This window comes from Ambystoma mexicanum, chromosome 2p (genome assembly GCF_040938575.1).
Source record: "Ambystoma mexicanum isolate Mex_15411 chromosome 2p, UKY_AmexF1_1, whole genome shotgun sequence".
In the NCBI taxonomy this organism is placed as follows: Eukaryota; Metazoa; Chordata; class Amphibia; order Caudata; family Ambystomatidae; genus Ambystoma; species Ambystoma mexicanum.
In genome coordinates this window covers 446,924,017-446,946,889 of record NC_090923.1, presented here as the reverse complement: position 1 = coordinate 446,946,889, position 22,873 = coordinate 446,924,017, and the positions used below count along the sequence as shown (strand labels likewise).

General features: G+C 46.8%; 1 protein-coding gene across 6 annotated transcripts in view; it reads left to right on the top strand.

The window, feature by feature from the left end:
- The window catches only part of UBA3 (ubiquitin like modifier activating enzyme 3), a 1,318,404-nt gene that overhangs the window by 867,711 nt on the left and 427,820 nt on the right, over positions 1–22,873 (top strand). For all 6 annotated transcript variants that reach the window (XM_069643803.1, XM_069643802.1, XM_069643804.1 and 3 more), the window contains 2 exons: positions 13,495–13,531; positions 13,619–13,700. In XM_069643803.1, the coding sequence (XP_069499904.1) occupies positions 13,495–13,531; positions 13,619–13,700 (119 nt within the window). The remainder of the gene's footprint in view (positions 1–13,494; positions 13,532–13,618; positions 13,701–22,873) is intronic.

The window sequence follows — 22,873 nt, the reverse complement described above, 5'->3', positions numbered from 1 at the left end:
TGCTGCTGAAACATCGGGAAGGACTTTAGCCAAGGGCACCCTACTAAAATGGCACGCACGGTTGAAGAACTCCGGGTTCAAGCCAGAAACCCAGACATCTTTAATCAACAAGCCAGTGGAGAAAGCCAGCTTGTTCGGCAAGGCTGTTGATGAGGCACTGGAGACAACAAAAAAGGAACGCAAGACTCTGAAAAGTTTGAACCAAATTACTCGGAGGCCTTTTCAGCAGAGAGGTGGAGGTTTTCGTCGCTCCTTTTGTGGGCAGTCATACTCTCGCTCTCCTCACTACCAGTACAATTCTGGAAACAATTGGTCCTCAGGTCAGGTATCTACCTCCACCACCACGTACCCACCTAGGGGACAACGCCGTGGAAAGGTGGAAAGGGAAGGGGGCGTAAATCCACACCCAGAGTCTCCCTGGCCTCCAGTCAAAAAATTACTTCCAGATCCGGGTCCATGCCTCCCCGGTCATGGGACGTTTAACATCATTCCTGCAAGCAAGGGAGGGGATTACATCAGACCAGTGGGTGCTCAAGAGCATTGCCCATGGGTACTGCATAGAGTTCAGCTGACCACTTCGATTCAGAGCTCCGAGATCAAGACGCCTAACATCGGAACACCTCAGTATCCTGCTTCAAGAGGTTGAGATTCTGCAGGCGCCATCGAAGTCTTCCCTCTTCTACAGGTAAACAAGAGTATTTAGTCAGTGTACTTCCTTGTACCCCAAAAAGGATCTCACCATGCACCCTGTGCTAGATTTGCGCCCAGCTAACACATTTGTCAAACCTCAGATGTTTCGTATGGTCACACTGCAAGAAGTAATTCCTCTGCTGACGCAGGGGGGATTACATGGCAACATTGGACATGAAGGAGAGGGTTCATAACATGCTATTTCAGATCCCTCAGTATGTAGCCAGTCGAGAGCTTAACGGTACGCAAGGCCATGCGACTGCTAGGGATTATGGCGTCCTGCATTTACTTGGTGCCTCACGCACGTCTGCGCATGCCTTCCATGCAAGAGTGGCTCAGCAGCCAGTGGTGTAAGTCAGCAGACAATGAGGTTGTCTCGGCAGCCCTCGCTCTCTGCAGTGGTGGTCGAGGGAGAACCTCTTGATGGGTAAGGTCTTCACCACCCTTACAGTAGAAGCCACTCTCACGACAGACTCATCTCTCACGGGGTGGGGAGCTCACCTGCTTCAGCAGACGGTGCACAGGATTTGGTCATCAGAGGTAGCATCCAACCATATAAATCTGTTGGAGCTCTTAGCCGTATTCAAAGCACTGAAAGCTTTTCAAGCACAGTTGCAGGGGAAGACGGTCCTGATCCTCAGACAGCACCACAGTTATGTACTACCTGAACAAGCAAGGGGGCACTCACTCTCCAGGGCTAGACAAGATGTTCCTGTTGTCCCAACACGTTGCAGGGGAACTCAGTCTTCTGTCGGAAAAACTCAGCAGAGACTTCCAACTGCCTTTAGAGTACGAAGGGCGACTACACAAAGACATTGTCTCCAACGTTTTCGCAGAATGGGGCTTCCCAGACTTAGAACTGCTCTCAACTCTGGAGAACGCACAATGCCAAGATTATGCCTCCAGGTACCCACAGAACCGATCCAAGGGGAACGGTCTCTGGATAACTTGGTCAGGGAGATTTGTTTACGCCCCCCCCCCCCCCAATGACCCTCTTTCCCCCCCTAACCCCCCACCCCGACTCCCCTACTCAACAAGATCATGCACAAGATGCACTAGGAACCAGTCCCTATGATTTTGGTGGCCCCGTTGTGGGCCCGCCAAATCTGGTTCACGCATCTGATGGAGATGGCTCCATCTCCTCCAATGAAACTGCCTTGCCATTATAACATGTTATCTCAGGACAAGGGGGAAATACTTCATCCATTCCCGCAAACTCTGAACTTAGCGGCCTGGCTCCTGAAGTCCTAGAGTTCAGGCACCTCCAACTTTCTCAGAGATGCATGGACATACTTAGGGTGGCAAGAAAACCTAATGCCCGATATTGCTACTCCAGTAAATGGAAGCGGTTTGTTACCTGGTGTAATTCCAAGAGAATCAATCCCATTGACCGCTCGCCTACACATATTGTGTTGTACTGGACCCATTTACTAGACTCGGGCCTGGTTTTTAATTCACTGAAGTTTCACTTACCTGCAGTCACTATGTTACAACAAAAGGTGTTGTGGTGGAAAATACCAGTTATTAAGGCTTTCATGGAAGGGGTTAAGAGGATTCATCCACCCATTTCTAACCTAGCTCCCGGATTGGACCTAAATGTGGTATTGACTAGACTTATGGGGTCTCCTTTTGAGCCTATGCATAAAGCAATTGTCAAAGCTCTTACCTACAAAACCGCCTTCCTAGTAGCTATCACTTCAATACGAGTCTGTGAACTACAGTCCCTCTCAGTTCTAGGCCCTTTTGTTATAGTTCAGAGATAAAGTGATTCTGTGCACTCGCCCTCGATTTGCGCCCAAATATATTTCCAAGTCCGATGTGAACCAGTCTATGGAACTGCCAACTTTCTTCCAGAACCCCACTAACGTGGCGGAAAGAAGCCTACACACACTAGATGTGCGCAGGGCAGTCATGTACTATCTGGAAAAGACCAAACCACTAAGAAAGACAAACCAGTTTTTCGTGCCAGTGGCAGCTAGTAGTGAAGGGGACCCTGTCTCTAAATCGGCCATCTCAAGGTGGATTGTCCATTGCATCACACTTTGTTACTCTTACTAAGAGAGAACTGCCCTTCAAGCCTACAGAACACTCAAATCGAGGCACTGGGGCTTCCATAGCCTTCATTGCAAATGTTCCCCTCTAATCTATTTGCAAAGTGGCAACCTGGAGTTATGTACACACCTTTTCAAAACACTATTGCCTAGGCACTCATTCTAGACCTGGTTCTCAGGTCGGACAAGCAGTACTAAGACATCTTTTCACTACTGTTCCTTCTCACAACCCACCTCCAACTCTGGGTACTGCTTGCTAGTCTATGCACAGCATGTGATTCTAAGCAGATTAACAAGCATCAGAAGACATGCATTACTTACCATAATGGCATTTCTGATGATTGTATCTGCTTAGATTCACATTTGCCCAACCTTTCTCCCCGCTCGGATGGAAGGAACATAGACATCTTACTACTTTTTCTCTCTTTTCTGGACTCCCTCACGATTGTCATAACGCTCCCACACGGCAGAAAAAATACAATCGGCGGGACCACGACGCATGAGGGATTTTGGGTACACTACACGTCACGCTAGGGATAGTGTTACAGGCACTCCCATGTTGACGTCCTCTTTCGATCCTCAAAAGACCAGATGCAATACTCTGCGGTTACCACTAGATGTCGGACTATATGCACAGCATGTGAATCTAATCAGATACAATCATCAGAAATGCTATTACGGTAAGTAATGCATGTCTTCTACATCCGGTCTTGTCAAAGGCTGAAGTTTACATATGAAATGTATGCAAGTGTTACAGGCACATCTTATAAAAATGTTGAATAAAAAGAACTCAACCACCTTCTCATGGTTACAGCTATGGTGATAGCAGGGAGCAACATGAAAAAAAGGCAAGTTACCTGCTGCAGCCGATGAATCCCAATCCCTTGGCTGGAACTCCATTAAGATATGGCAAAAATACAAGTGAAATGTGTAAACTCTGCTTGGGCATAAACACCTCAGTAGAGTAAAGACAGTTGGAGAAGGTTCTTTGAATCTTTAGCTGTGCGTTCTCATGGTGGAGTAATTGGATAAGGGCAACCCTGTACTTTCATATGTGGGTAGCAACAGCATTCCTCGTGGCTCCATAATGCAGGCCCCTTTCATAACAAATGAAGTGGTACGCACTGTTTATATCATTGCTGTTTGTGCAATTGTTCAAAATATACAACACTCCAAGAGTAAAACTGAGCAATGGATCTGGTGTTTCTGCACAATATTACTGTTGTGGCTGTGGTTTAGTCTATGGGTCTTGCCAGCTTGCTTTTAAGGTAATTGAAAATTTTTGTGAACTCTGTACAGTTGGACTGTACAATATATAGGAAGGTTTTCAGATGTGTGGGTTTAGATGTAATGTCCTGCTGTCGTTTGAAGTTTCAGAGTAAAAGTCCTACTTTATATTAATTTATATTTTAAATACAAAGATTACTTCGAAGCATCACAGTTATGCACTGTGTCTCATGGTTTGCAGTTGGTTCTCCTGGTGGTACGGAGCGTGCAACACAATGTCATCAAACAAGATAAACCCAGCAGGGAGGCCATTTGCCTGCTTAGCACTGAGCAGCTTCTGTAAAGATAGCTGAGTGAATATATTTACGGGAAACCTTTACAGCTGTGAAACATTGTCTCCCTATGGCACACATTTTGTGCTCACCCTTCTATGGCTTTGGGTATCCTTTCATAGGTTTCTTGATGCACTTGCGCATTCAGATTTTTACTCTTCACCATTTCTGGCATCAGCGGATCCCTCCCCTATTCACTGTGTGTTCCTCGAGGCTCGTGTGTATGCCCTACGTTGTAAAACGTATTCACCAAGCCCCTCTTCGATGTGCTTGACTATCTGGGTGTGTCCTACACCAACTACGCGGACGACACCCAGATACTCATCCCTATCACAGGAGACTACACAGCTTGACACCAAAGCCCTTAACGATGTTTACTCGGTCATCCAGGCCTGGATGGCACAGCACGAACTTTGCCTTAACGATAAGACTGAGCTCTTACTTTTAGGATCAAATCATCGGCTCAACAAACTAGACCAAACCTGCAAGTCCTTCATTATTGACGGCAATGACATTAAAGTCTCCAAAGATACTAAGACGCTAGGGCTCTATCTTGACTCCTCGCTTTCTCTGAACAGACAAATGCAGTTAGGTCAGCTTCGGCCTATACCTGCAAACTTATCATTGCCTGTAGACCCTTCCTAAACTCCACCAACTGTATCACACTCGCCAGAACTCTTGTTATGGGCAAAATCGAATACTGTAATGCTCTCTACCTAGGGACCAGTCAGTCTAACCTTAATAAATTGCAAACTGTACAAAATAATGCCTTAAGGGCAGCCTTAAACATCCCGAGACGCTCTCATATCTCCTCCGTCAGATCGGACTTACGCTGGCTCCCGGTAAAACAGAGAATTGTCCTGAAAACCCTAGCTTTGACTCACAAATGTCTGAGCAACAACGCCCCACCTTACCTGTCCACTCGCTTCTCACGCCACACCTCCACTCGACCTACCAGAGCAGCCCAAACTCACAGCCTCATCGTGCCTAGATGCAAACTCCAAAAAGCTGGTGGGATGAGCTGCCCCCTCCTGGCCTCCAAACTCTGGAACACCTTGCCCACACCTATCAGAATTGAACCATCATTCCACTCCTTCAAGAACAATGCTAAAACATGGCTGCTCTCCCAAAACTCATGGGACCTTGACACAGTCCAGACTCCATGTGAAGTACAGGACTGAATATACATTTTCTCTCTGCTCTGTCCCTGTATTATACGCTGTTAATGGTACCCTTAGGTACATGTATATTTGCTGTATATTTTTGTAACTTCTGTAACTACTGCTTTTTGGAACATGTTTAAGAGTATGCGCCCGGTTTCCCCTGGGCCTAGTTTTTTGCGCTTTATAAATAAAATAAAATCAAATTTCAACTTCTCTTTGATGTAGTTCATGCATGCACCTTTTGGGCGGCCACAGACCTCTGAAATGTGGAGCCAGGGAGGGAAATGAGTACCTGCTTCTGAACATCATTTTAGTGCCAACTGTGGGAACTCTGCTTGATTTAAGCAAAGACATGCGTTTAATATTGTAAAATGATGCATTATTTTTTACCTTTTTCTTTTCTGAAAGGATAACCCTCATTTTTGCAACAGTTTAAAAAATGCACGCCGTGCCTTTTGAATATAAGTGATTGTTTAACACAGAGTATATGTATATTGATTAGAAAGAATTGTAGCTGTGTAATGGCACCATTACAACCAATGAGGTGTTGGCTGTTTTGCATATTAAAGAGCATTTTGGGGAGATATGAATGACCAAAAAGCTTTATATCTGTCATATATGTCTGTGAGAGTTATAAGACTGAATCACTAAATACCTTATAATACCTTATGCATGCCGGGTTTGGAACGAATTTCCTTTATTTTTTTTAAATTAATACAAAATTCAACCTAACAATAAAGCTTTTGCAAATATCAAGCATATTTCCACGTTTGCCCATGAAAGCCTTTAGCTGTCATAGTGGAATGACTGCTAATAACTCAAAATCACTTGCTGTGTTGTGAATCAGCCAGTCTTGGAAAAACAACATTGGCTTTATATTTAAAAAATGACAAACAGTAAATTGAAAATAAATTGCAATAATTTGCCACTTCTCTGGGCCTAGTCAGCCTTGTTGTAAATACGTTTGAGCCCATCAACCAACAAGCCTGCAGGGTTCATGTTTTGGCAGACAGCCAATTGGAACAGGCCAGCCAAACTTTCAAGCACTTAGTCAGTCAATACATTTGTGAATTGAGATGTCTGGAAGAAGACCATACAGTTGAAACGGGAACAGCATATCAACAAGAGAGCCATTGTGGCTGCTCCTTATTTCCCAAACAGTAAAAGGGCAAAAAACAAAAAGGAGATATTGCAGGACTACTAGCATAGCAAAAAACTAAAGATATGGCCTGGCCAAAAGTAAATTGTATAGCTGACTCTAGACTACTATCCACATTGTTAGAAATCACCCACGGACAAAATGCTATAAGGAATAGTAAGGGCAACACATCCAAAATGTGTTGTAGTGACACAGAACTTGCCTTTGATCATCTCTCGGAAGTAACACATTCAAATCCAAGGAAAGCACTAAAAGGTTTCATGGAGTAGCGGAGTTAGAGAAGGGAAAATATGAAATTAATGTATGCCTTTACACCTGGAAATTCAATGCCCTTTGTCCTTAGCTGCAAATCCATTCCTGAGAGGTCCCAACACAATAGACCACTGACCCTTAAACACTGTGATGTTTGTTTTCTAAATGCTTTGGTTGGAATGCACCTTGATTCCTTTCAGTTCCCCAATGCAACGCGGAGTCTTGGTATGCCCAGGAGGGTACCTGTATGCAAAATACTAGAAATCGGGGTGAGAGATCCATGCTTCCAAGAGTCCTGGACCCATAAAAGGAAAAAAGAAGGGGAAGAAGCACTCTGAGGTGGGTGCACGGATTCCGGAAGGTTGGGTAAGAAGAAGGGATAGAATAGAGCAGGGGTCCGGGAACCAGGAAAGCAACAAAGTTCCGCGAAGGCGAACTACGGAGCACACGTCTAGCCACAGCTAACAGCGTTGAGACGCGCGGAAGCGCGGGGGTGTTGCTATTTCAATGAGTGCGCTGCAATGAACGCAAAGACTGGTAAGCAGCGTTCAGTGTTTGCGGCCATATTGGTAGTACAACAGAGTGTAAGCCCCGGCGTGACAGGGACCAGGAGGTCCAGAAGAGGCGTGTCCGATGGGTCATGACAGCATGCCTCCTCCGAAAACCCGTCCCGTCAGGTTTGCCCGGGTGTATGATATGGAACCTTCGGAGTAACCTGGGGGTTTTCAAATTGGAGACGGGTTCCCAAGTGCGTTCACTGGGTGGATATCCTTTCCATTCCACCAGGTACTGGAGCTGACCACGTTTATACCTGGAGTCACATATTTGGGAGACTTCACATTCCAGTTGGTCATTGACAAGGACAGGGCTAGGTCTGAGGTTAGTCCGAGAGGTCTGGATGTATGGCTTTAGTAGAGATGTATGAAAAACTGGATGGATCTTCCAGGAATCTGGCAATTTGAGGCGAAAGGCCACTGAGTTGATGATTTCTTTTATAGGAAAAGGCCCATAATATCGGGGAGCCAGTTTATTTGGCCGTAGATGTCGAGGCAGTAGTTTCGAGGATAACCATACTTTATCGCCTATTGCGTAGGAGGGTCTGGTCTTCTCTTTAAGTCCGCATGTTTGGTCTGATTCCGGGCTCTTTCTAGCTGTTCTTTGGCTTCTCTTTGTACATTGATAAGTGTTTCATCCAGGAATCGACTGTAGGAACCGGTGTAGGATGGGGGAGGACAGATAGTAGAACAGAAGTATGGAACCCCTGGCTATAAAAAAGGGCTGGTTTTAACAGCCGAGTGATCAGAGTTATTATAGGCAATTTCAGCCACAGGTATTAAAAGGGACCAATAATCCTGGACCTTGGTAGCAAAACATCGAAGATATTGTTCTAAGGTTTGATTCACACGTTCAGTAGCTCCGTTGGTTTGGGGATGTGATAGCCTGAGGAGAGACAAAGGTGTTTCCAAAACTGAGAGATGTATTGTGGTCCTCTGTCCGATATTATCTTGGAAGGGAGACCATGAAGCCGGAATATGTGTTCCAGGAAAATTCCAGCAAGTTCTGATGAGGATGGTAGTTTATACAGGGGGTGTAACATGAGCCAAATGAGTGAACCAGTCAGTGGTGACCATGATAGTCGTGTAGCCCCTGGAAGGTGGCAATTCCACAATGAAGTCTGTAACGATAAATTTCCAGGGCTTTCTTGGTAGTGTAGGCTGCAGTAGGAGACCCGCCAGTCTGTTGTCATGTTTGTTCTGACTAGACAGAACAGGCTTGGACGTACATCTTTACGTCAGTCTTCATTCTAGGCCACCAGAATTGCCTTTGTATGAGACAGAGGGTATTGGTAATGCCACGAAGTCCAGAGTGAAGTGTATCGTGGCAAAGGTTTATTATCCTTTGTTGTAGTCTCTGTGTGGGAATGACTAAAGCATATGTTTGAACAAATATCCATCTTTGGTTTTCAGATCCCATTGATTCTTCCTTGAAATGTTCTTCCAGAGTTCAGAGGACTGGGTTTGTAAGCAAATTTCTTCCAGGAGGCTGATTGCGTGAACCTCAAATATCGTATGGGGAAACATTTTAGGGAATGTCCCGTCTTCAGGAGGCTCGTAATCAGGACGTCAAGATAAAGCGTTAGCAATTATATTCTGCGTTCCAGGGATGTGGTGAATCTGGAACTGGTATTGGGCAAAGAAGAAGGCCCAACGGGCTTGACAGCTATTTCTGCATTCCAAAGTCTGTAATGCTTGAAGATTTCAATGGTCCGTGTGAACCTGGACCGGATGTTTTGCTCCTAAGAGTAAATGACGCCACTCGGTAAAGCCTTGACGGATGGCTAACAGTTCCTTTTCTAAAACAGAGTAGTGGGTTTCACTGGGAGTTAAGGTCTGTGAAAGATGAGCAATAGGATGTTCCAGTCCGTCGTCGAATTCTTGTTTCAGAACTGCTCCAATAGCGTAGTTAGAGGCGTCTGTTTCCACTAAGAAGGGTCGTTTGATATCAGGTTGAGCCAGGATGGGATCTTGGGTCAACTCTGATTTCAAGCGTTGGAAGGCTTCCTCCTGAGCTGTTGCCCAATGAAAGGGAGTGTCTTTCTTCAACAAGGCAATAATCGGTTGGACTATCTCGGAAAAGGAAGGTATACATTTCCTATAGAAATTAGCTAAGCCCAGGAAGGATTGGATCTGTTTCATGGTGGTCAGACTTGGCCAGGATAGTATAGCCTTTACCTTGGATTGATCCATTCCAATACCTTCTGGGCTAAGAACAAATCCTAGTTAGTGGACAGTAGGGACATGAAAGAGGCACTTCTCGGGTTTTGCCAGGAGCTTGTGTTCACGTAGCCGTTTTTAACACTGCCTTAACATGTTCCTCATGCTTGAGTGGGTCCTTCGAGAATATTAAGATATCGTCCAGATACACGATGACAAAAAGGAATAGCATATCCGAAAACACCTGATCCATGAAACGTTGGAAGACCGCCGGGGCGTTAGCAAGTCCGAAAGGCATGACCAAGTATTCATAATGACCAAAGGGTGTTCTGATGGCTGTCTTCCATTCGTCGCCTTCTCTAATACAGATTAGATGGTAGGCACCTCTAAGATCCAATTTGGGGAATACTACTGCTCCTCTTACTGCTTCCAGGATGTCTGAGATCAAGGGCAACGGATACCGATCCTTTAGGGTGCACTGATTTAGGCCTCTAATCAAGGCAAGGTCTGAGCTCATTGGTGTCTTTCTTTGGAATAAAAAAACAGTAATGCTCCTGCTGGAGATTTGGATGGTCGTATGGTGCCATTTTCAAGGTTAGTATCTAGGTATTCACGGAGGGCCTTTTTCTCGGGTTCGGATAAAATGAACATCCTCCCAAAGGGGATCAGAGCTGAAGGTTCGGTTTCAATAGCAGAATCTTCTGGTCTATGAGGTAAGGCTTGAACAATAGCAGAAGAAAACACATCAGAGTATTTCTGATCGACTTTAGGAACCTAAATGATGTTTGAGACGAGAGTGGACCTAGATGGTTTGCTGAAAGTCCTTCCGCTGGTGTCGGAGTGGGGTCCAGGGGTAGGCAATGAGACCTGCAATGTTCGGAACCCAGGAACAAGGAACCTGCTGCCCAATTGATGTATGGATTGTGTCTTTGTAGCCAGGGCATTCCCAAAACCAATGGGTAATGGGCAGATTTTATGATGTCAAACCTGATCTTCTCTCGATGGTGGTTTATTGCTAGCTCGATTTCCTTAGTCTGGAGGGTTATTGGTCCAGAAGAAAGGGGTCTCCAATCAATTGCTTCTACAGGTTGCATGACATTCCGGGATTCGTAGGGAATATGGTGTTTAAGGACCCATTCTTGGTCTATGAATATTCCCATGGCCCCACAGTCCACTAGTGCCAGAATGGGGTAGGTGGTCTTCTTGAATGGCGATAGAAAGGCCTGTAAAATTACCAGATTGTTCTGTCCAGGAGAGTTCAAGGATGGTATAGATGTGGAGCCAACATCTCTCTCCCGAAACTGCGCTCCATCTAGGATCGGGAGCTGGCGTTTCCCAAACGCCGTGGAGGAGCTGTAGGACACTCTCTCACTAAATGTTTGTCCGATGCGCAATACATGCATAAGCCAGTATGGATCCTTCATAATCTTCCTTGGGGGGGATATAGGTCCATGGAAGGCCCCTAATTGCATGGGTTCGGGTTGGTTAATAGGGGCAGAGATGTCGTCGGATTTCGTGTGGATCTCTATGGGATTCTTCTGGAAGGGTGACTTGGTTTTCTTTTTCTCTGCCTTCCTTTCCTGTATGCGAAAGTCAATCTGTAGAGCAAGATCCATAAGGGCCTGGTATGAACTTGGACGTGCCACCCTGGCCAGTTCATCCTTGATGTCTTCGTTCAACCCTCTTCGAAAGAGGGTGGCACAGGCTTCAGAGGACCAGTCTGCTTCTTTAGCCAATTGCTTAAATCGTGTAACATATGTGAGCATATCCTGGGAGCCCTACTGGAAATCGAGAAGGTGTTCCTGAGCACTATAGACCTGATCTGGACGGTCAAATATGGTATAAAGTGCTCGAAAGAATCCATCATAATCATCCTGGAGGGCATCTCCAGCATTAACTAATGGTGTGGCCCAGGTTAATGCATTCCCGGTAAGGTGTGAATTAATAAAGCCCACTTCAGCCCTGGGGGTGGAGAAATAATAGGGCTTAAAAGTAAAGTGGACCAAACGGGAATCTAGGAATCCACGAAGGTTCTGTGCTGACCCATCGTATTTGTCAACAATGCCGCCCAATAGTACGCTCTCCTTCGTGGCAGAATCGTGGGATAAAACCAATTGCTTTAGCGCGGCATTCTCTGCCTTTAGGTTTTGTACTTCGGTCGTTAGTTCCTGCATGCCGCGCATAAGATCCTGAACAGCCGCCTCCATGTCTGTATCGACTTCGGTCAGGTGGCGTCACAGGTTTCCCCCTTTCTCACCTGTTTTCGCTGCTTGATGGATTCTGTTGTAGAAGTTTTCTTCCTTATGGTTCGGGTCTAGTACAAGCCCGCTCGGCCGTCTTCGGCTTCCAGTGTTTGTTCAACTTCTTGTCTGGGATCGATATTAAACTCCAGGAAATCCAGGAAAAAATAAGGGGAAGAAGCACTCGGAGGCGGGTGCACGGATTCCGGAAGAAGGTTGGGGTAAGAAGAAGGGATAGAATGGAGCAGGGGTCCGGGAACCAGGAAAGCAACAAAGTTCCGCGAAGGCGAACTACGGAGCACACGTCTAGCCACATCGAGTGCGCTGCAATGAACGCGAAGACTGGTAGGCAGCGTTCAGTGTTTGTGGCCATATTGGTAGTACAACAGAGTGCAAGCCCCGGCGTGACAGGGACCAGGAGGTCCAGAAGGAGCGTATCCGATGGGTCATGACACGGTGTGTATACCTTTTCCTTCACAGCTCCTAGAGACCAAAGGCTATATTTATTTGCTTTAGTGACCCGAATTGTACGAGTCCTCCCATGTCATGTGCTGACATGCTTCCAAGAGTCCTGGACCCATAATAGGACTCCTAGCACAGTGTCCCCGCTGCACCACAGCAGACGGTAAGCTGTTCCATTGAAATACACCTCCGGTGTATTTTAGGCACTAATCAGCCATTATTTATTAATATTGAAATGAATCATTCATTTCCTGAGATCCTGACGGCTATCCCTTCCCCCACCGATCACCTTTACGGACAGCATCACTATCAAGTGACTATCCTGATGAAGGCCACCACCACCTCGGGCTCTCACCCAGCCCAGTTTGGCCGATACACTTCTGTGGCGATGTTTTGAGGCACAACCCCTGTGTATATGTGTTTATAAATAAGTGTTGTGTACACTGTTGTGTTTAGTACCCCCGGACCTACCACAGTCCCTGTAAAAATTCTATGTCACTACTTACCTGTACTGCATACTCGTGCATCACTGGGAAACTGTTCCTCGACAATAAAAGAGGACGATACTCACCTGTATTTCCCTTGTAAAAGAAATGTCTATCCAAAAAACGTTTATGCTTATCGAAAGTCTTGTAAATGTTTAAATATATTCATCTGTGCAAAATCGTTTTGGAGGCAAAATAAAATGGCTTCAAAACTAGGCAGCTGTCTAAGGATCTCTCACCCTGATTTCTAGCATTTTGCATACAAGTTCCCCAATGCAGCACTTTACACAAGTACATTAATTAAAAACACATTCTCCCCTGTTTGGCCTATTGATGCATACAAGCCACCTTCATTCATTTATCATTCACCATCCATGCTCGCTGTCCTTTGTCATGCATTTGTTATAGGTAGTCTTCCAAATTGATTGAAGATGTTAGACAATACACATCTGAAGAAAGCTTGAGTACAGTATGGGTTTGAGTTGCTAGTGAGGAACTTTACTTTTTGCCTCCCATGACAGCACAAGTTAGCCCTAGAGTTTTAATTGTGGGCAGATCAGTGCAAATATTGTATATGCAGGTTACCACACATTTAAGCAAACGTTTATTTTTGTCAACAATTCTTCCTTGAATTACATGCTCTGTGATGTGTTTGGTGGTGGACCGTATTAATGTAATCGGAACAAAATCCTTAGTGATTATTTTTTTTTCCTTTCCAGCTGCATGTGCCACTGAAGTATTCAAAATAGCCACAAGGTAAGACTTTTACTTGCTCGTATTATACAATGTAATAATTTCACATGAAAGCCAACTAAGCTGCTTTTTTTTTTTGTTTTGTTGCAGTGCATATATTCCCCTCAACAATTACTTTGTTTTTAACGATGTGGACGGCCTTTATTCATACACTTTTGAAGCTGAAAGAAAGGTTAGTAAATACACGTAAAAAGCATCTTGTCTGCAGATTTGAAGCTAGAAGATCGAAGGGGTCTAGAGGGAGGCATTTAGGGAGAGAGAGTTGGATGTAGCGAGGGTTCCAGGCCATAGAAAGCCTTGTGTATGATGCAGAGGGTCTTGAACTTGATCCTTGCATCAACCGGGAGCCAGTGGAGAGATTTTAGGGCTGGAGAAATGCGGTCCCTGGGCTTGAGGCCAAGGATACGAAGGGAGGATAGAGGCAGATCAGATTGAGGAAGAGGCTGTTGCAGTAGTCCAGGCTAGAGGGGGACCAGAGCTCTTGAGACATGGAGTTTCTGGGGGAAGATGAGGAAAGGGATAATGCCTCTAAGGAGGTACAGCTGAAAGTGGGCCTTCTTGGTAAGGTTGAAATGTGAGGAGAGGAGGAGAGAGAGGGAGAGAGAGTTGAATATGAAACCAAGGTTTGTAGTCTCACAAGAGGGTGAGGGGACCCATGGAGGTCGGCCGGAGAGTAGGAGGGAGAAGGGGTCCCAATGAGAAGGATCTCATTGTTACTGGCATTAAGGCAGAGATCGTTAGCAGCGTACCAGGACTGAATAGCAGTCAGGAATGAGAGAGTAAGAAGAGGAGGAAGTAGAGGGAAGCTTGAAGGAGAGCTGCATGTCATCTGCATAGCATGAAGTGAGGAGAGAAGGTGGAGATCAAGTGGGCCAGAGGGGCAAGGTAGATGTTTAAGAGCCACAGAGAGAGGATCGAGCCCTGAGGGGCGCTGCAGGTGGAGTGTGTGATGTAGGAGAGAGAAGGGCCCAGTTAAACCTGGTAAGGTCGGTCAGAGAGTAAGGAGGTCAACCAGTCAGTGCCAGGTCTGTGTTGCCGAGGGTATCTCTGAGCTGATTTTTAAGGGTGGTGTGATTGACTGGATCAAAGGCAGAGGAAAGATTAAAAAGGATGAGAACGGAGGGATAGTTGAAATCGAGATTTGAGAGCAAGTCTTCACAGGTGTTCAGGCGAGCAATTTCTGTGCGTCTGGCTGCTCTGAAGCCAGACTGGTGGTCGTGGAGACAGCCAACAGATTCAGTGTGGTGGATCAGTTGGGAGGTGACCAGCTTCTCTAAGAGTTTGTCCAGGAAGTGTTTAATGGTGATAGGGTGGTAGTTAGCTGGGCAGCAGGGGCTGGCAAAATTTTTTTGAGGGTGCACCAGGGAGTGCTTGAGTGTAGAGGGAAGGAGTAGTGGCAAAGGAGTGATTGCCGAAATCAGCCAAGGCTAGCGCAAGGTAGGCAACGTTGTCCTTGATGGTTCTGGAGGAGCAGAGGAGTACCTGTTTTGAGGAGACTTTCATAGAGAGGACTTGTTTAGAGACTTTATCCGGTGACATGAGCGAGAAAGAGGAGAGTAGAAAGGAAGGGGGGAGGGGGACCCGAGAGGGGGTGGGAGAGGAGGGAGAGGAGTAGAGGAGAGTGAAGACAGGATGTCCCGAGTAGTTTGGTTGTGAAGTCGGAGGCCAGTGCAGTGCTGAGGGTCAGGGATGGTAGTGGAGGCTGCAGTGGGATTTGCGAGTTCCTTGCAGGTTTTGAACAGACAGCAAGACATTTGATGACAATTGAGGTGCACGGCCTGTAGCACGAGATTGAATTACAACACTTGCGTAACGGGTGCAAAGCATTAACCCCTTAACTGCCATGGGTTTCCCGCCCCAGTGCCAAGCCCTTTTTTGGTGATTTCGGTATATCACCATTCAATCTGTTGTAGCTTTTTTGTTACGTGAGTTATCTCGACTAAATTTGGCAACTTGTTTTCCCACATGTAGGCGGTCATAACACCACCAAGGAATCCTGGTTTGCTGTAGGGGGTAGAGAAAATAACCATAAAGGGATAACATTTATTAAATGTTGTTGTTTTTTTAGAAAATGCCATTAAAATGATGTACAAAGAAGCATGTGGCTTTTTCCTTGTAAGTGCTAGGAACAAATGGTTTGCTGTGCTGAATTCACCATTTTCCATGCTTTCAAGAACAGGTTGAGTGGAAACCAAAAAAACATATTTTGATATGGTTACCAGCAGTTTTGTGAGAGGTATTCGATTTTGGCCTTTTTTTCCAATAGGACATGCGTGGACGGAATGGAAGAGAAGGGTAGGAAAGCTGAATAGGAAGACGGAAAGGCATACATTTCTAAAAAGTAGACATAATTCCAAGTTTATGAAGGGGTGATTTGTGCAGGTCAGGCAACAACTATGTAGGGAAAAAATGCCATATTTTGGGGGGAAAAATTGGGACAATGACAGAAAAAAGGTATGTGGCGGACATGGTTGGCCCGGTAAGGCAATGGATTCTGTGAATTTTGAGAAAAACAATGCTCTGCTACATTCCCCCCGACTCTTCCAGTTAGGAAATCGCACATTTTTCGTAATGTTTAACAAAACAAGCAATACCACAAGCCAAAAACATAGCCATGTTACACAGGAGTTTTATGCTTATGGCCTAAACAGACTTAATTAGCATGTGTAAATAAGGAGAACAAATGTGGTGAAGAAGGGCAAGCATACATTTTTTTGAAAGAGCACAGACAGACCCTTTGAAGGGTAGGTGACTTGTGCAGGTTACAAAAGTATATAGTGCCTAAAGCAGCGACTAAATGTCAGTCACTTTTGGAAAATGAAAGGGTTGTGTGACGAAGGGCAGCGGCAAGTGGGTCGAAACGTTATGAAAACCATGCAAACACAACAAATGTTGTACCGTCCCGCATTCCCACAGGTGTCCCGACAAGAAACGGTACCTCACATGTGTGGGTGCACGTACCTTGGCACAAAGGGAAAAGGCTAAACCAATGGTAACCCCAAGTCTTTCGGCAGAGCAGATTTTGAGGCATTTTGCACTTGTGGACAACCTACAGATTTGGGCCTGGGGTGTCGCACCCCATGCATTTCCCAAAAGAGGACACCCATGGGAATCCAGAGGTGTGACCTGCGCAAATCACCCCAGAATGTAGTATCCACAATCCTCGGCAAAATCCAAAATGTTTTGCAAAAAACTCAATTTTCAGACATTGTGCCTCTGCCCACCCACCATAACATGCCTCCCACACCACATGTCCTACCTTCCTGCGTTGCCACAAGTGTCCTGATGAAAACAGTACCTCACATGTGTGGGTGCACCTACCTGAGTGCAATGGGAAAAGTCTAAACTTCTTCTACCCCCCCAAAGGGTTTGGGGAGCCAACCTACAGGTTTGGGCCTGGGGTGTCTTAGCCACCAAGGAAAACGGGGAACTCCATGCATTTCCGAAAAGACACCTATGGGAATCCACAGAGGTGTGACTTGCACAAATCGCCCCAGAATGTTTTACCCACAAGCCCCGGCCAAGACCCACATGGGGGACGGATGCCCAAGGCCAGGGACTTTACCCCCAACTTTCCTGGAGCTCTGGCTGGCCTGCATTACAGCTTCTCCCTCCGGGAAAGGTCTGGGACCCTGCCGGGGGGAACTCTAGACCCGCTGCTGGGCTTGGGAACGGTCAAACCACATGGGAGACAGCCGCCCATGGCCAGGGTAATCACCCCTGACCATCCTGAAGCGCTGGCTGGGCTGTGTTACAAAATTTCTATCAGGGGAGGGTAGGGGACCCGGGGCTGCCCCGCATCTGCCGCTGGACTTGGGGACGGTGACCCACACGGGAGACGCGCCCATGGCCTGAGGCATCACCTCTAATCATCCTGGAGTTCTGGCTACTGCATGAGATCCCCCCCTTCCATTTTGGGTGGAGGGAGAGGGACGCCCCCTTTTCATTATACATGACTGGTGGTTTAGGGTGGCCCCCAAAACCTCCCTGTATTTATACATTTTATTTTTTTGTTTTGCCCCTTTGCCATGGGGCAGATTGGCCCAATGCTTTGGGGACCATGTGTCAAGTTGTCTACTGGCCCTATCCCCCCACCCCAAATGGTTGGGCATCTAATGTAGCCCTGCCTGATGCCACATAGGGGCAGAAATCTGTCCCCAGGGAGGGCTGCATGATATGCCCCCTTCCATTTTGGGTGGGGGGGGAGAGGGCCGCCACCCTGTTCAATGCATAACTCACTGGTGGTCTAGGGTGTCCCCCATCAAAACCCCATTTTATTTTTGTTTTGTCCCTTCCCTTGAGGCAGATGGGCACATTACTGTGCCCATCTGCCCCCAGGGTGGGCAAAACGTACTGCCCCTTGCTTGGTGGGCGGGGGGCATTCACCAAGATTTCTAGTGGCCCTCTCCACCCCACCCCAAATGGATCGGGGGCATCTCATGTAGTCCTCCCTGGGGGCAGATGCCCCTTTATAGAGGCGGAAATCTGCCCACAGGGAGGGCTACATGAGGTGCCCCCCAATACACTTGGGGTGGGGGTAGAGGGCTAACCCCTTTCATACATTAAAAAAAAGCCTGGTGGTCTAGTGGGACCACCCCTACCTGTATTTATTAAGTTATATTTTTTTCATTATTTGCTTCCCCCTCCCTAGGGGCAGATGGGGACCAATACGTGCTGCCCCATCTTTTGGGGCCTGACGGAAGAGAGCCGCTTACATTGTAAGCAACCCCTTCTCCCCCCCCACTTTACAAACAGTTCCCTGGTGGTCTAGTGGGCATTGCTGGGCATGGATCGAGCGATCCTCTCCCAGCAATGCTTCAAAAAGGTGTTGTTGGAAAGGGGAGAGTCTCCTCTTTCCAACAACACCTCTCTTGATCTGAACGGCATAATAGTGGGGAGATAAAGGTGGAAACGCACCTTATACTTTTACCTCGGCAGCCGAAATGGCTGCCGCAGTGAAAATTACTTTTTCATGTCTGCACACGTTGTGCGTGCTGACGTCAAACTGACAGAAATCCAACCCCTGGGCCGTGAGGAGGAGCCTCCTCCTCACATAGCCCAGCGGTTGGATTTCAGTTTTGTGCGATTGCCTGCTTTGCAGGGATCACACAAAATGGAATACCACTTGCATGGGGCTGGGCAGGCTAATGTTCACAATTCTAACTAAGTGTGAGGAGAGCGGTCCTCTACTATGTAGACCAGACCGCTAAGAAAAACAGATCAATTGTTTCTCTCCATAGCGCCAGGCAGAGAAGGTGACCGCATTTCAAGGAATGCCATCTCTAGATGGATAGTCAGATGTATACAACTGTGCTATTCCCTAGAAAATAAGACCCTTCTTTTTTATGCCCAGGGACCATTCCACTAGAGGCACAGGAGCCACTCTGGCTATCATTGCAAATGTCCCTTAAGACTGTATTTGCAAACCAGCTACATGGAGCTCAATAAATACTTTCACTCTGCACTACTGCATTGACAATCATTCCAAGACAGATACACAAGTGGGATACGCGGTTCTTAGACATTTATTCACTCATGAACCTTCACATCCCACCTTCTTCTTCCACTGCTCGCTAATCTATTCACAGCATGTGATCTAAGCAGATTCCACAAGCCTCAGAAGGGATACATTACTCACCGTAATCGGATTTATGATGCTTGTATCTGCTTGGATTCACATGCGCCCACCCTTCCTCCCCTCGGAGAGAAGGTGCATGGATGCTGTATTGATTCCTGCCCCTCATGTCCCCAGCCCTCCCTCCAAGATGTCAGGCTAAAGCCAGGCCACGATCACCTACATGGCCCTCAAGGGCCTCTCCATCCCTCCAAAGACCCACTTGGAGTCAGACTTGGCGCTTGTGGCACCAGACTCACTCACTCCCATAGGATAACATTGGGGATTGGACTTGTAGTGCATTGATGGGGACAAGATGGATGCCCCCACATATTTCGGTTCCCAGAACTGCATGTGCAGTCTAGTCTTTGGGGTGTGGTTCAGCCCAGAGACACCTGGGATACCCAGAGACTATTTAAGCCACGCCCAGGCCGAGAAACATGCTTTGTGTTTTCTGCACCTGCAGCGTGACACTCGCCGTGTTCGGATCGGTCTCCAGTAGGCCTGCATCTTTCTTCTGCACTCAGCTCCTGCAAGAACAAGAACACTGTTAGGAACAGCCTTACCTTGCGGCGCTTCTGCCCATCATTCATTGCTCCTAAGGAAAAGGGAAAAGAACAGAAAAAAGGCATTAGTAAGCTTTCAGCAAATCTTCGCCTATTTTTAAAGACTGTACGAGCTTCAAACGCTTACCTGAATCCCAGCTGCTCTGGGGGAACTCTGTCTCCGGTACTTCTCATCCATCTGCAATAGGGAAAAGACACTCCAGGTTAGCGTGGAAACATCTAGAGGCGCCGCATACCGCTCTTACTAACCGCATTTCTTCTTCATAACCGGCATCCATGCTGAAAACGTTGCGGCACCTAAAAGACACAGAAAAAGAACTCTGTTCAATACAAATACGAAAGGGTTGCATCGCACATCCCGCTCTCACTTACCTTCAGTGCTACTCATCTCAGCAGCACGTCGCCGTCCCCGGACGCCGGCCATCATCTAAGGAAGGAAAGGAACGAAGTTAGAGAACTGTTCAAAAGACTCATTATACTTACCTGTCGGACTCTTGCCAGTGAAGTAACTAGGCAGCAACGAGCCCGCATCAATCAACGCGCCCCTGTACTGAAAGCAGGACGGAGAGCACACTTTCCAAGAAAACAAGGTGAGCTGTGGATCAAAGGGAAGGGCTGGACCCTGGGGAAGAAGGGGTTCAAGCACACAGACAATAGGGAGTTCAACTCTACCAATCCTGTGTTTCAGGCCCAGTCTCCAGTCGAGTAGACTCTAGGGAAGGGTTCGAGGTCGTAAGAGGTCAGAACAGGCTGAGTGACGTCCCCGTGGATACCAGGTGAGCGTTACAGATGCTTATGAGCTTGTTTGATATGTATCTGCTTGGATACAACTGTACTCACGCTACACCTCATGCTATCTCATGTCAGAAAAATACCTATCTGAGGGACCTCGACGTGTGAGGCTCATGGGTACGGTGGACGTCACACTAGGGATAGTATTACTGGCACGGCCTGTCGGCGTCCCTTTTAGAGTTTCAGAAACAACTGTAATACTCTGCAGCTTCCACTAGATGTCGGCCTATGCACAGCATGTGAATCTAAGCAGATACAAGCATAGGAAATACGATTATGGTGAGTAATGTATCCCATATATATCTTGTTGCATTCACCCTGCATTCATAAAGAAATTCTTTCTGTAACAGAAATAATTTCTTTATGAAAGCACAGTGACTACAAAAAGAAACATTATTTTTGAAGCCAGAGGGCTCTCTCCCACCCTATGACATGGAAGACCCTAGGCTGGAAGCCTCCATGTAATGTGGTGGGGGGAGCCCTATGACTTCAAAAATAAATAGTTTATTTTTGAATTAATAGGGCTCCCCTCAACCCCATGACGTGTGCGTGTGTGAGTGTATGGTGAAAGGGTGCCCACTTTAATGTATGGCTGGCTGGGTGGGCGTGTGTGTATATGGTGAATGGTGCGACTGCTTGTGTTCAGGGGTGCAACAAAATCTACATTTCAGTGTGGGCTAGCCCTTCAAATGTTGGGAGAGGCGCTAACTTCACCAGCGGTGGGGGATGAGGAGGAGGGGGTAAACCTATTTGTGTGTGGGAATCTCATTTCTTTACTCATTTTAATGAGACTATTCTAGTGCAGCTTTCAATGTTACAAGCCGTTAACTCTCCTTTAAGTCTGAAAGCACCCACTTATGGACTGCTGTGAGAATGAGCGGTGTCCTGTGCCTCTCTACCCTTCCAATCACGCCCCTGGCATGCAAGTACTAAACCCACATCACGATTTCAATTGCCTAAAAAATGTGGCATTTGAATGCAGCTACGAACAGTGAAATTCTTTACATTAGTAATTGCTGGGCCCTTGTTAACAGCAAAACCCAGGTGCCGTTTAACATCTGTGTCCTGTCCGGCAACTGCTCTGTAGGTTAGCCAGGTCGAGTCAACATAGCCCAAAATTTCAGGGGCGGGGGAGGAGTGCTGAAGCCCAGTCAGCTCATTGGTGTTGTGCCACTACTTGTGTTTAATGCCTTGATTACTTATTGATAATCTTCATTACTCCTAGCCCTATTATTCCACGTCCCAGTACTTGTGTATGAGGCAGTACTTGTGTATGAGGCAATTTGCCTTATACACAAGTACTGGGATGAGGTAACGGTACATGGAGGCAATGCCTGACTTAGTGACCTGTAATCTTCATTACTCCTAGTCCCACTCATCCCAGTAATTGCCTATGAGGCAAGGAGCCTCATACGTAAGCACTGGGACAAAGAGGGACGTGGAGGAAATTCTGGGCCCAAGAGCTGATTTTGGATGTTGGGGTAGGGGGTGGGAGGGAGACGGGTTGTGTGGAGGGGCGGGATTGTGCGATAAATCATAATGATTGTCCATGTCAAGGCTAAGCAAGCATAATATGTGATATTAGTTGCTAGAGAGGCATTTTGGTTCAGCCAGTCTAGTCATTAATCAGTTTGGTATGACTTTTTTTAACTGGACATTTCGGATAAATTACCTGGCTAGACTGGCATTTGGGTACTGCCAGTCTAGCCGTTTGTTTCTGCAACATTTTATATTTTTCTGGGCATCTGATACAATGATATGATATATTATATGATAAGTCACTTATAACGGGCCTGTACACAAGTGTTACTAGGCAAGACAAGGGAGGGAGGACAAGATAAATGATCTTACTAGGCCTTGTCATTCGGGTCGTGCGAGAACAAGAAGTGCAAGGGAGAGGGGAGGGGAAAACATGGCAGCAATGCTCTGAATAATTGCAGCCAGGGCAGCGCGGCTCTGGGGAGTGGAAGGAGAGCAAGGGAATGTAGGGTTACAGAGCCTAAGTGCGTGCTAGGCCCGGAGGCATTGCAAGGGTAACTGATCAAGAAAGAGCCTCGACTCAGTGAGACTCTGAGGATAGCCAAGCAACCAGTCGGTACAACAGACAGGTAGGTCAGCAGGGGAGGGAGAGAGAAAGCAGAGAAGAGGAAAGTTTTGAGCTGCTTCAGGAACTTCAGGTGGTCTGGCTCAAGTTTGAGGGGGCCAGCGAGGCCATTCCAAAGGGATGCACCTGCAGAAGAGAGGGATCTACCCCCCCCCCCCACTCTCTGCCTGGAAAAACATCTAACCCTTAGAGAGTTGGAGGTAGCTGAGCGAAGGGCTTGAGAAGGAAGGTATTTTGGAAGAGCATTGGATGTAGTGCCTGCCCGGCCC